General features: G+C 29.9%; 3 protein-coding genes across 3 annotated transcripts; all 3 read right to left on the bottom strand.

The window, feature by feature from the left end:
* Positions 1-2,105: 2,105 nt before the first annotated feature.
* On the bottom strand, positions 2,106-4,274 carry LOAG_06793 (zinc finger protein; the record flags this gene model as incomplete). The annotated part of the gene is made up of 6 exons (XM_003142329.1): positions 2,106-2,295; positions 2,591-2,634; positions 2,895-3,042; positions 3,215-3,351; positions 3,802-4,026; positions 4,182-4,274. The coding sequence occupies 6 exons, from the start codon at positions 4,272-4,274 to the stop codon at positions 2,106-2,108; spliced, it is 837 nt and encodes a 278-aa protein (XP_003142377.1).
* A 441-nt stretch (positions 4,275-4,715) lies between these two features.
* On the bottom strand, positions 4,716-5,864 carry LOAG_06792 (hypothetical protein; the record flags this gene model as incomplete). Its single annotated transcript, XM_003142328.1, has 2 exons — positions 4,716-4,978; positions 5,741-5,864. 2 exons carry the CDS (start codon positions 5,862-5,864, stop codon positions 4,716-4,718), a joined length of 387 nt encoding a protein of 128 aa, XP_003142376.1.
* Positions 5,865-7,593: 1,729 nt separating this feature from the next.
* LOAG_06791 (zinc finger protein) lies at positions 7,594-9,996 on the bottom strand (the record flags this gene model as incomplete). The annotated part of the gene is made up of 7 exons (XM_020447245.1): positions 7,594-7,753; positions 7,853-8,072; positions 8,173-8,409; positions 8,635-8,794; positions 9,017-9,106; positions 9,578-9,654; positions 9,918-9,996. The coding sequence occupies 7 exons, from the start codon at positions 9,994-9,996 to the stop codon at positions 7,594-7,596; spliced, it is 1,023 nt and encodes a 340-aa protein (XP_020302504.1).
* Positions 9,997-13,867: the final 3,871 nt, after the last annotated feature.

The raw sequence follows: 13,867 nt of genomic DNA, 5'->3' as shown, positions 1-13,867 counted from the left end.
TAATTTTATATTGCTAATTTTTTTTGCTAATTTTTTTTTTTTTTTTTGGGAGAAAATGTGCAAATGGGTCTTTTGCGCATATTTATTGTAACATTTCTATCTATTGTTATGCTAATTAATTCGAATAAAAACAATTATAACAATTCCAATAAATGAGCCGAAATAAACTACAGAGGTTTTTAATAATCAAAGATTATTTGACATTGCCACATCTGTAAGTAATTCTCTGGCTTAGTAATTTTAATCCGATTTTTGATTTTTGCTATTAGTCAATAACAATTACAGTTAAGAATTATCAATACAACTGTGTTATTGTTCAACATGCATCAAAAAATTATTATCATTCATCTAAGCGGGTAAAATTAATTGTTGAATTATTTCCCATTTTCAGCAAGTATTAATATCGTTATTCAGATACTTTATATCTGTATATCAAAAGAAAATACTAACTAATAATATAAAAGTAGTAAGTTCTGTATGTGATAACCTAAATATATCATTGATAAAACAAAAGCTTTTCAATGAAAAGATTCAATTGTAGTTTTTAGATTTGATAAGCTCAAACAGTGATAAAGTTTGCACTAATTATCTGAATTTACACTCTGTAAATATCCCGTACTTTGTTGACTTTGTCGCAGTTTGCGCTCAATAACATTCATCTTTCTTATTTCATTGCTATCATTACTCTTGAAAATTTTCCGCCATAATGATTTTTCATTAAAGAAATTGGTTAAATGTATAATGACTCATTGATAATTTTTAACCAAAAAATTGTCGAATCAGGTTATCAGTTCAGTGACAAGTTAATTAGTTCGGCATGATAAGAAAAATCCACTTTCCGATCATATCATTGTTTTTTTCCAGAACTGGCCAAGTTTTGGAGAAAATAAGCAAAAAAGCATTACCTTCCGATCTTGTTGTTCTTTCAACATTTTCAAATAATGTTTCCATATAAATATTTCGAACTGAGCACAATCAGTAGATTCATTACTTTGAAATTTTCAAAAAACCATTCCTTCAAAGATTCTTACTTGATTTACGCTATTTCAATTGGATAGTGTCTATTTGATCTTTACTTGTAGCATATGCTTATATGATGACTTGGCTAACAAGTGTCACAACATTGACAAGATCATCTGATTATTGTCATGAAGTTATGGAAGTTAGAAAAGATGAAGTAGAGAAAGATTATAAGCATGACTGAATAAATTCTTGCATGATCATTTGATTAATGATATCGGTCCTTTAGATCAAAGATTACAGGATTTGCTGATCAATGTTGTGAATATTTAAAAAAAACTATTGTGAGGTGAGAGAAAGAAATTTCACGGAAAAACTGGAACATATCTATTTGATTGTCTTATTTATCTCCACCAATTTTTTTCTTTTTTTTTTACTTCAAACATGATAATGGTTATTTAGATGAGAATAAAAGATCGTGTAGTTTGGCGCTTTTGATTTCGTGCTAGGATGCGCCATATTAAAAAAAAAAAGCCAAGATGGTCACCAACATTTTCAGAAAAAAAAAGAGATGAATCAAAATGAAAGCCATTGGGAAGGAAGAAATTAAAAACGCTTAAAATTCAGATTTTTTGAATATTGAAGATATGCCTAATTCCATTCAGAATTCTGTTGTACTTAAAGACATTCTCACCAAATACTTGAAGAAACTTTATCATTAAAAAAAAATATCTCGACATGTGGACCTTATGTAAACTGAATTGAATATCTTGTTCTAGAATATTACTTATTGATCAGCCAGATCAAACGGTCACAACTACAAAGTAGCTTGGCCAGTAAAGTAATATCAGCAAATCAATATTAGTAAATAATAATGAATTGATATCGATTTTTCGTCTGGTTAATATTAGTAATTAATACCGGATTAATATTGATGAAACAAATTATTATCAATAAATCAGTTACTTTTGTTAATTGGTTTAGTCAAAATTGCATATGATTGCCGTCAAGCTCATCCATGTGTAATGTTAAATAAAAATTAATAAGATGAAAGAGAAGTGAAACTTTGAAATTAAAATTTTATTCGTGAAATACAGGAAAAAATTTAAATTTATTTTGCATAATTAACATTAAATTTAAAAAAATTAATGTAATTTATTTGATTCGAGTGATTTTGGATGACATTTTTTGGCGTGCTTTTGAAAATGTATTCGACGTTGAAACATTTGTTTACACTTTGGACAAACGTATTTGCATTCTGTATTATGGATATCCGAATGAACTCGTAAATCATTCCGACGTACGAAACGCTTCTCACATTGTTCACATTTATACCTGAAATACAGTGATAATGAATCATGTAGATATAATATGAAAGATGATAAAATCATGGGTATATTCCAAAGGAAAATATTCTGAAGGGCTGTTTCTCAAGTTACAGTAATGATAAGAATTGATGAGATCATGAATTAATGGATGAATTAGTGATAGAGAAAGCTAAGTTGTTGTCTTACTCATATCATAACTGGAAATGATGATTTCATTACTCATTACTTAAATCCATAAATTGTTAACTTAAGAGTTCTTTTTTTTTTGTTTTTTCTTTTTACAACAGAATAGAAAGACATACGGTCGAATGTGAGTGTGAACGGAGCGAATATGAGCTGCCAAGGCCTACAAAGTAGAAATGATAGGACACGATCACGTTTAGAATGACGTGTACACATTTGATGTCCTCCACGTATCTAGCAACTAGGTAACGTGGAATACTTTTTTTTTTGCTACATATTTCAGTAACAGCTAGTATTTGAATAAATGCGAAATTTGCTTTTCAAAGAGATCAAGAAAATGAAAGAGGTCAAATCTTTACAATTTATTTGACAAAAAATGAAAAAATCAAATGAAAAAGAAAAAAAGAAACTAATTTGGATTACTTTAGAACATTTGAAACCAGCATGAGTGCAATGCTTATAAGGGCATATGTAAACATAATTTAAATGTCGCATCATATCATGCCGACGTAAACATCCCTGTCGGCCAAATACAGCAGAACATTTGGTGCATTTAAATGGGCGCAAATTTCTAAATATATATTTGAAATATTACTATGAATTCAAGTGGGATTATATTATCTTTTCTTTTCTGCTCTCCGCTCTTCACAACGGAATCTGTTTTACTGTTCGAATTATATTTTTAAGAATACATCATCGAGGTTAAATTTCTACTGGATGAGAAAGAAAAATAATCAACGAACAAATGTATGACAGCTATGTGTTCACGAAGTAAAGAAGTAGTTGGAAATTCTTTCTGACAAGTGTCACATTTTGGTCGCATGCGTATTTCATGTTGTCGTTTTTGATGCTTCTGAACGGCAGCAAAAGTTCGAAATAACTACAAATAAGCCTATGGACTTTTTTCCAATTGTGTCAAATTCATGATATAAAAATCAAAATCAAAAAAAAACTATCTAAAATTTTATAGTTTGTTTTTCTTGAACCATACTCATTAAAGTTGAAATTTAATTAACACTTTATATCTTCTCAAATATTTGTTTATATGTTTCTTGAACATGAAAAAGTTATCCATAATTATTAATATTTTTTTTATTGGTTGTATCATGGACATGAAAACGTTAAATGCAAATAAATTTCCGTATTGATAGGAGAACTTATGACAAAATTGAATACGATATCATGACATTATATATGACATTTTATTCTAAGTGACATAAATCTGACGTTTTAAAAAACAAAATTAGTTTTCCTTTTCATTTATCACTTCTTTGGTAATTTTGATCAAGTTGGAAGTATTTATTCAAAGAGATTTTTATAAATCACATACCGTATTACATTTCAAGCATCGATATCGTTTACCACGTCTACGCTTCGTGTAAGCTTCATTATTGGGATGATAAAGTAATAGATGTGTTTGTATGTTGTGCTTTAATGTGAAAGCACTATCACATATATCGCAAAGATATTGCTTATTTCGAAAACGGCGATATTTTTGCCGATCATTTCTTATCAGTGATAATGTTTTACGTCGTTTTGGGACAAGAAATACTTCCTGAAAATAAACCTATTCTATTCCACAGATTTATTTTCCAAAAAAAAGAAACAGTTCATATAAAACTTATCAGTGAAATGCAATGATAACATGTTGGACATGATTAAATGCACTCCATTCTTTTTGCTATTTTACAAACTTTCTCCATTACTTACCTCAACATCTTTACATATTTTCCTTGAAGCAACATTAGCACTATTCTTTGGCTCATTCATGGAGCACTGATCCTTCTGATATTCTGGTTCCATCGATTTTATTGTATTTATTTGTTTGCTAAAGAGAATTGTTAAATAAAACATATTCCTGAATGAAAAAAGGCGACCGATACTTTTCCGGAATTGAATATTTCATATATAGAAACAGATGGAAAAGCCCATCTAGAGGTAGGATAATTAGCGTTTAACTTTCACATAGAAATTACCAAATGGATTATATAATCTGCATGATAAAGATAATAATCACTTTACAATAGATGTGCATACTAATTTTTCCATATGAAAATAATGAATTCCTTACTGAGTTTAGGTAAATAAACACTTTGATACTTTTTATTATCCAGTGCAAGTCCTTAAGTGTAACCTTTCTCGTGTACATGCATGCATGCATTCGTACCAAATGATAACATTATAAAAATTTTTTGGAACACTACTTTTTGTCATCATCATTAATAAGCAAGTATCAATGTAGTACTAAATAAGAAAGCAAAAGAAAACAATGAAGATGACATGCCATTGTATATTGATTGATTGCTTTATAGCAGTACAGTTTTGCGGAACTTTTACTGTCCTGTTCTCTCGGTAATTTGTGACAACTTCTACTTCGCAATTTGTACATTTGCAGCAATCACTTTGCAAGCCAAAAATTTCATCTAATACATAATCCATTGATATATTATCTTTTTGTTGTACTTGTATCCGTTCTTGTGGGATTTCATGATATGGGCAGGATGCACCTGTATGTTTCACATATCACTATATTCAAAATTGAATATTCAAATAAATGTAAATTCATTTTTACATTAAAAATATTTGTATATTCATTTCATTATTGCCATCGAATGTCAACTGTCACAAATTCCACTAACTAGTAATGATCTAATCAGGTAATATGTGTTCTGTAAATTTTGTTAGAAACTATAACATATAATCATTAAAATTGTGTAAATTATTAGTATAAGTATACGCAAAAAGCAGGTGTCTAAAAGGAATGAAAAATAAAAGCTAAAACTGATGAAAGTTTATTTGCAGAGCATGAAGAGTAGCCAGTCTATGTCCACTTGATATGATTGCTACTCATGATGGACAGTAAAGAAAGAAAGTGAATGTTAACGAAGTTGGCTTAAAGAAGATCTAAAAATTCTAGCAATGCATTTCTTTTTTCATTTTCAGACTTTATAAATTCATTTTTAAGTTTTTAAATTTTTTTGAAATTTCTGCAAAAAAAAAAAATCATCGATACATATATAAGCTAGAAGTTAGTAAATGATCGGAATATAAAAAAGAAAGTAAATATCAGTGGCATGTTTGGTGTTCTCAATGTTGATAGTACTTAATTTTTGATTACCGTTAATTCTTATTTATCATATTTATTAATCATACCTGTTACATGCATCATCCTTATTAATTTTTATTATCAGTGTTGCTTCTTAAAGATAACATTTCTGTTAAAGATATAAAAAAAAAGCGCAGTTCAACTACCAAAACATGATTAATACCTTCAATACAGTAAAAGCACAATTCATCGTAGACGAATGGCTCATAAAAGAGATCAGCGATACATTTAACAACTCGATGCGACAATTTCTCATCATCAAACCAACCGTACCATTCAGATGACATTTTGAAAATTGTCGAATTTTATCAAAATCCTGTATGCTAATTTTCCTTCCATCTTCACAAATTTGCATAAAGTATGAGTGTCTCCGTGTCTTCTGTCCATTCCTGTCCTCTTCATTTTTTTTCAGAGTTTCTTCGCTCTCTGAGATTTCTCCAGTAAGAATTTTGTTTTTCTAACTGGAAATATGAATTTATCGAACATTGTCACTAATTATTAGGCAATGTTTAGCATTAACCACATCCATTCTCGTGAAGGGGCAGTCTAGTCGAGTTTAGTCTAATCTAGTCTTGCTCAATCTAATCTAGTCCAGGTTTTGAAGCAATTCTAACGTGTAAATTAATCGTCTGACTTTTTGGCATAGTGGCAAAAGACAATTGAACTATCTAGTAGTAGGTTGCCTCAGAAGTTTCTTCCAGATAGCTAATGACGATTAGTCATATTTTAGCAAAGCGAATGATTAAAGGAACTGTGGGATGAGATATCTCCAATCTATTTTCAAACTTTCAATCAGCATGATATCTCGTTTGCTTAAATGAGGCATTAGACATTGAATGTGAGCTCCAAGTGCGCCATTTTTAGTAAGCAGAACTGGCGCTAAGGAATAAACCAAATGTCTTACTTTTTCTTCTTTCTCTCTGATCACAGATTGTTTTTCAATTTGGATATATTTATTATTTATCTTGTTTATCAAAACACTGTAAATGATTTAGAAGGCGGAAACCTGTTTAAGTTAAGGTGGACGCCTGATCCGGTTGGTCAAGACTTCAAACTTTAATATTCTGGAAATTTATGATGATTATTAAGTGAAGTTCTGTTTATCAACAGTAAACAGAATTGTCAGTCATTCCGCCGCATTTCTCTTTTATCGCATTTCTTTTTCATGTCATGTTTAGAACCAAGTTTTTATAATTTCCACACTGTATGAAAATGTTTAAGATAAAGCGGATGACTTATAGGTTCACCTTCTCATAGTATCAGTCTGTTATCAAAGGTGAATTTGAAGAAGTATGTGAGATAAATATGATCTCCATAATTTCCTCATCAATAGCTGGAATATCGTTAATGTATATCACCCATGTCTAATCTTTAAAGTATCTCTAAAAACAAATCCAGTATTTGTATACTGGACTTGTTCGTAGTCCAAGTCCAGTATTTATCATGCTTGAATCATGTAAGTGATTGGGAAAGATGATAGTGATAAGAAAAAGAGAATATGAATCACAAATAATGTTTTAGTACTAAGAGTATTTAGGCGTCATTTAATCTTCCATGCACACGTTTTTCTTATTATTCTTTATTGATGTTAATCAGAAAACATCATCCTAATATCTATCGTTGTCATATTAAAGGTGAACTGAATGTGACATTACTGATTACCATATCATACAATTGAGAAAAAAAAAATCTAAGCAATATTTTGATTTCATATTTCGCTCCTCTGGTTTATGCTTTTCCTCTTGTTTTGTATGACAAGGATCGACTGCTTGAAGTAATGATTCCCAACCAGAAGTTACTGAGAGCTAAAATATGATCCGAGAGGACGATAGTGCGGAAGCTGTTCTTATCAATGTTTGATAAAATAATACATCAAAAGCCTAGGTAAAGTTTATTTTCAAATTAACAGGATCTATTATTTTTGAACCTTTCGTGGTCCCTACTACAAATAAAAAAGCAAAATGGTCATTGGTCAAGAAAATATTGAAAACTACTGGCTTAAAATTGTCCATTTAATTAATGCTGCTGCTTCGGATGCATTTTTTTGTAGTGTGCGGCAAGATTGACAGAATCTTTTGAAGCGTATGGACAATGATTACATGCAAATTTTCTGGAAAACATATCGGAAGTATGTTTAAAGAGTACATGTTGTCGAAGTGACCGCGCTGTTTGTCCACTGAAATGCATTTCCATTTGTTCATAACATGGAAAAAATATAATGCTTCAGTAGATGACAATATATTTCTCTCTTTAAAGATCAAAAAAGATGACAGACCGATATTTGCAATGTTCACATTGGAAACTTGGCTCTTCCTGTTCAGTATGCATTACCATATGATCTAGCATTTCTTGCTGTGAACTTGTTTGTTTCTCGCATTGCGGACATTGATAGTCTTGGCCAATTTTTGTGCAGTATTGCAAGTGGCGGTTTATGTGCTTCTCTAACATTGCTGGGCTTTTTGATATATGCCTACATAAGGCACATTTACGGGAACCTAAACAAAATAAACTTTTGGGAATTTCATGTCAGAAAGATTTGAAATTTGGAAACGAAAGCTTAAAGATTAATTTTTTTATTGCTATCAAAAAACTTACCCAAATCAATATTTTCAGGTAATGGTACACGATGACGGTAAAATTTGTGAAAATGAATATAACGAGCTTCACGGGTACTAAATTTGCAACCTTCTTCATCACATCGTATTGGTGGATTGCGGTGATAAATTGTGACATGATAAGATACCGAGTTGTAGCGACCGTATACTTTTTGGCATACTGTACACATATAGCCAGTTGGAACTCGTTCAATATATTTTTTATTTCGACACCAACCTTGAAATAATTAAACAGTTAATGTAAAGCCTAAAAAAACAAAAGTTACTGTCTAATAAGGAAGCATGATACTAATAACATGATGATATGATAAGAAAAACATGGTACTAACCATGAAAAAACTAATAACATGATAAGAAAACATGATATCATTAACTGATTTGGAGGAGGAAAAAATTACTTTTCTTCCATTATTAGAAATTAGTGTGAATAGATCAGAAATACCTTCACGATCACTGCTAGGTACGATCACTTCATTTTTATATTCTCCTGTATCATTACTTGGAGCGCATTTTATCGTTTTGCGCCACAACTCCATCTCTTTAGCGGTACAACTTACAATTGCTTCATCGATGAAATTTTGTAAACATGGTAATGAATCGAACTGAAAATTTTTCAAAGTAATCAATGCTTACAAATGAACCATCAATTGGTTCACAGACTGTTCGTATCATCTTATAAATGCCGAAGACAATTTGCGGTAATCTCATAAGCACACATGACAGTTTATCATTACTACTGATAACTACTGTAACCATATGTTATCATGAAAACTATTGTATGTTATAAGAAAGCAGTTAAACAATGAATTGGACCTGTAACTTACTGCATATTGTCTTCTTTTGGAATTCCTATCATCTTCTGTGGAAGCATCGATGAGTATATCGCTGTTTGGAAATGATATATTACGATCTATCTGAAACGATTAGTTTAAAATTTGAAATATCAGTAAATGAATTCATAATTAATGACTCAAAATGATAGAATAGCTCAAGCTGAAAGTGATAGAAGTAGGAAAGCTTGCATCTAATGGGAACAAAGTGATAACAGTTTACACTGATACGATAATAACACAATGATAAGATAGGAAGCAGAAGGTAAAAGAAAAATATTCTTAAAAGAAGCGGGAATTTTTGCATTGTATCCAACAACAACAACATGCTACAAAACAATTATCTGTTAATTAAATATTTTCCATAAATAGAGGAAATTAAAGCATATGGTATAAACTCATTAAAAATTATGACTTCTCTCAAAAGTGCACTAATTTAATTTTTAATCTTAACTTTAACTTTTTATTCAGTTTCAAAGTTCATTGAATGCTTTGCAACAAAATAATCTAGTATTAGCGATGAGAAACTTGACATGAAGTATTTAAATTTCGTACCGACTGCATACTTCCTATAAGATGATGTATCCACTCTCTCATTGTTGAAGATGAAATGATTGTCGATGTATGTAAATCTTAATTTCATGATTTATAATGATTAATTTTATCATTTCCTACTTACAGGATACCTTATCAGTATATTATTTACTACTGCTGTCGTATTATTTACAAACTATTTCGTCCAATTCTTTACCTCCTAATCGTTTAATCTCTCTCCTAATCTAATTTTAATCACTCAATCGCTCTTACCATTAATTAAGCAGGAAAATTGATTGTTTTTTCTTAATATCTTAATTATAAATGAAATGAAACTAAATCAGATTTCTTCATCAAATACCTGATGAATGTATCAGTGAGAGTGTGTTGTGTTCAGATGATTGCATTAGGTTAAGCACTTCATCAATATTATATAGCATCGCTAATCGCTTAAGCTATAAAAATTGAACTTTGACAGAAATTGAACTTAATGGATCACATTTGATACATTAATAAAATTGGAAAATTTCTTTTTTAGTTATGAAAACTTTTTCATTTGCATTTCCAATTTTAAAAAAACTGCAAATATTAGCTTCAAAGCTATTAGGAGAGCAAAATGTGGCTATCTAGCATGGAATAAGTGATACAATGGTACGGTATTTCCCAGAAATTTAATCTTGAATTCATTTGGAATATGATTATAATATGATCATAATTTAATGTCGTTTTAGTCATTTCCATTTTAAAAAGCCTCTGCAATAATTATGATTCCAAATAGTTAAGACGTGATTTGGCTAAGATGTGATTTGTAAAATTTACAATTTGTGGTTTACAGTTGCTCGTTTCGAGTGATCCGGTATACATGAAATTGATCAGAGCTTCGAGACAATTAACTTCGTCGTTGGATTTTAAATTTATATTGACCTCTCGTAAACCAACCTATAATTCAATAAAAATTTAAATTGACTTCACTATATATTTTAACTTTTTTTTTGCCTGAATATTTCAACGTATCTTTATTAAATTTATTTAATTTTAAGCATTGACTACGTACATAAATGATTGATATTAGCAAAAAATTGTATAATAATGAACAAGAAGTAATATTTCTAATAAGTACCTTTAAAAAATATAAAAATGGAATTTTTCTAATCTGCTTGATATTTTGCATTTAATTAAACATGATTGAAAACTTAATGAAACTAAGTTTTTTAAATTAAATTGAGTTAAATTTTAATAAAATTAAATTTTGATGAATAATTAATCGTATTCTTGACCTTTTTCATCATATCGCATGGTAACTCCTTTAAAATGTTGCTAAAGCAATGGATTATTATCTGATGTACAAGGATATGTTTAGTATAACCATTTACAGTATCAACACGAATACTGCAATCCAAAAGTTCACCCCTTTGCCGACATTGATGTAATCTACGAATTAAACAGTTGCAATGATCGGGAGCTCTTAGTATTGATGGTAGCATTGATGGTACCAATGATCACTTTTACACTTATTACTCCTGAAAATAATAGAAAAAGTTTGTAACTCTTTCCTACTATCATTCTGTAATGTCAAATTAAAATTAGGAAAAATTATTATTTTTTGCTTGAAAGAAACTAAAAAGATTTAATTCATCAACTAAATAGTAAACGATTTTTCAAAAGTTTCAAGAAATCTCAAAACCATCTCACCGGATATTTTATCTGAAAATTATTAAATACTTGATATATTTGTATTAACGAATAACGAATAGGTTACAATTCGAGATAGTTGAAATGTGATTCGTTGCTTATATATATATATATATATAAGTAAAGCTATTTCAAACTTCATTATTAGTCAATCATAAAGTGTTCCTTTTACGATGCCGTTGAATGAGAATAGGCAAAAGTAAAAAAAAACGATTATCTTCTTCAACTACAGATAAAATAGCAAAGTTTTTATGACTTTTCTAAAATGGTGCACTATAACTGCTATAGCTATAAAGCTCCAGTTGGTACGGACAGAAAGCATAAATGACAAATATTTGAAGTGTCGCATATACATAAGCAACGATGACAAATGACAATTATAACCTTTCCTGATAACAAATGATATTGTAATGCAAAGTAATACTCACTGAACTTCAATCCCCTCATCTCTTTCTCTCCATCTCTCTCTCTCTCTGATCATGTAGCTTTGTCACAACAATGATACTTTCTATTTTTAAACCATTGAAATTTTTAAACAAAAGTTTTTTGCTCAATTTTTGGATTACATCTTTGTGACAATAAGAATTGTGTTGTATTATGATGTTACAGTAATCTTAAACGATTGCCAGATGGAAATTGCAGAATTTTCAGTATTCTTTCTTTTATGATGTATTTATCAAGCCGAACTTATTGAAATCTCAAAAGAAAAGAAAATATGAAGAAATTTTCATTTTTGTCGTACATATCTTTCAAAATAATAAATAAAGCTAAGATGAGCCAAAAAAAACAGACTAATTTCAAAATGACATCTCAATTAAACAGGTACAGTTCTAATTAACAATAATTTCATAGTAGTCTAACGAACTAAAAATTAATGACAACTCCGACCAACTTGGCTAATTGCTTTTTCCTTTAAAGTATCCTAGAATGATTGACTGCATTATCAGTATTGCATTACATTTATCATATATGAAATGAAATGGTTGTATCATAAGGAAAAGGTAAGAACTGGTCTCAGCTAATATCATTATGCGCTATCGAAAAGTCCATAATATTATCACAGAAAAAGCACTTTTGCACTTTCTATGCTTTCTCTGTCATTGATCAATTTTCTCTGACGATTTACTTATTACAATGTTATCATATCACCATCTATCATTATAATCACAACAAAAAAAGTCATGAACAAACAAGAGAAGAAGTTGAGGAATTTTCCTGTCATGAACAAAGTAATCGTCCAAGATAAAATTTTTTTTTTTTTTTTAGATTCTTTCGATTGAGATTTCACAATAAATGAATAGTTTAAAATAGTGATAATGTATGTTGAGAAATGAACGATTGTTGTTATCAATTAAAACTAAATAAAATTATCTTGATCACTAGCAGTACCTAAAAATATTTTTCGAAATTACTCGAGATTTCTTATTGATGATCTTTGATTTACAAGTTTGATTTTTAAGAAACACAAATCATATCATCAGCGGTAACGACGTATGCATTTTTTATATTCTATAAGTGCGATGTCTCCGGAAGAAGCGATAATATTTCACTGATAATAGTGACATTGAATTGTTCCGCACTTTGAATTGATAGGAACAGATTAGTGTCCTCTACTGATAAGTAATATTTCATTCTGACTTCATTTCTTCAAAATATATGCTTTTTGAGTTTAATGCCGAAAAAAGTGATGTCTTCATTTTCATTTTTCTATTTTTTTGAATATTGACGGAAAGTCATAAATGATTCAATTTGAATATTCGTTGATTTGTTGACAGAAATATACTCTATACAATTTCCGATGATACTCGTCATAGTAGTACACCCAATCAACCTTGCTGTATCAAATTTAAAAAACTTAAGCACAATCAAGAATTTGAGAACGATTCGAGAACTACATATCAAAATGTGAAACCGAAATATCTTCGGAATATCATTTATACAAATAAACCAATCAAAATGGTGTTAAAATTGATAGATGATAGGAAGCCAAGTGATTCTTCATGTCATGCAGTAATAGACTTGGATGATCTGGTCAATTTAGCAACCGGTTTCATAGAATATAAAAATTTGGCCCAAACAGGCAAAGTATTCTCCGCAATCACTGAATAGTAATTTTTTGCATGTTATGCCATTTGTAGTCTGAGACTGAGACTGGCCAAGTATCTGTAATTACAGCAACATTTATTACTTAGCAAATAACCTTAGGCCATATGTCTCGTAATCATATTCTTCCGGAAAATGTTGTAAACGATAGCTTTAATCTTATATTCACTCAATATCGTCTCCATCCCCACTCCCAATGTATAAATTTCATAAAAGATCTCGAGGAATTGTTTGAAATATGAATGAATAAACAAGGAAAAAAAGAGGAATAAAAATGAAGGAGTTGACAAGTAATCTTCCTCGATAGGGAGCATTTTCTCTTGGGTTCTATTCACTTCTACTTCATCTTTACTTAGATCAAAACAGGTCGTAGGTCATGGAGATGAAATGATAAAGCCGTAATGTAAGCTATAGTCAAATATCATCATCATTGATGGTCACGAAAAGAATGATAACGTTGGTGACAGAAAATCTTCTTTTCTTTCCGAAGTGGAAAAATCATCTCTTGCATAATCA

This window comes from Loa loa (genome assembly GCF_000183805.2).
Source record: "Loa loa unplaced genomic scaffold supercont3.272, whole genome shotgun sequence".
Classification (NCBI taxonomy): Eukaryota; Metazoa; Nematoda; class Chromadorea; order Rhabditida; family Onchocercidae; genus Loa; species Loa loa.
This window is presented reverse-complemented; position numbering and strand designations above follow the sequence as displayed.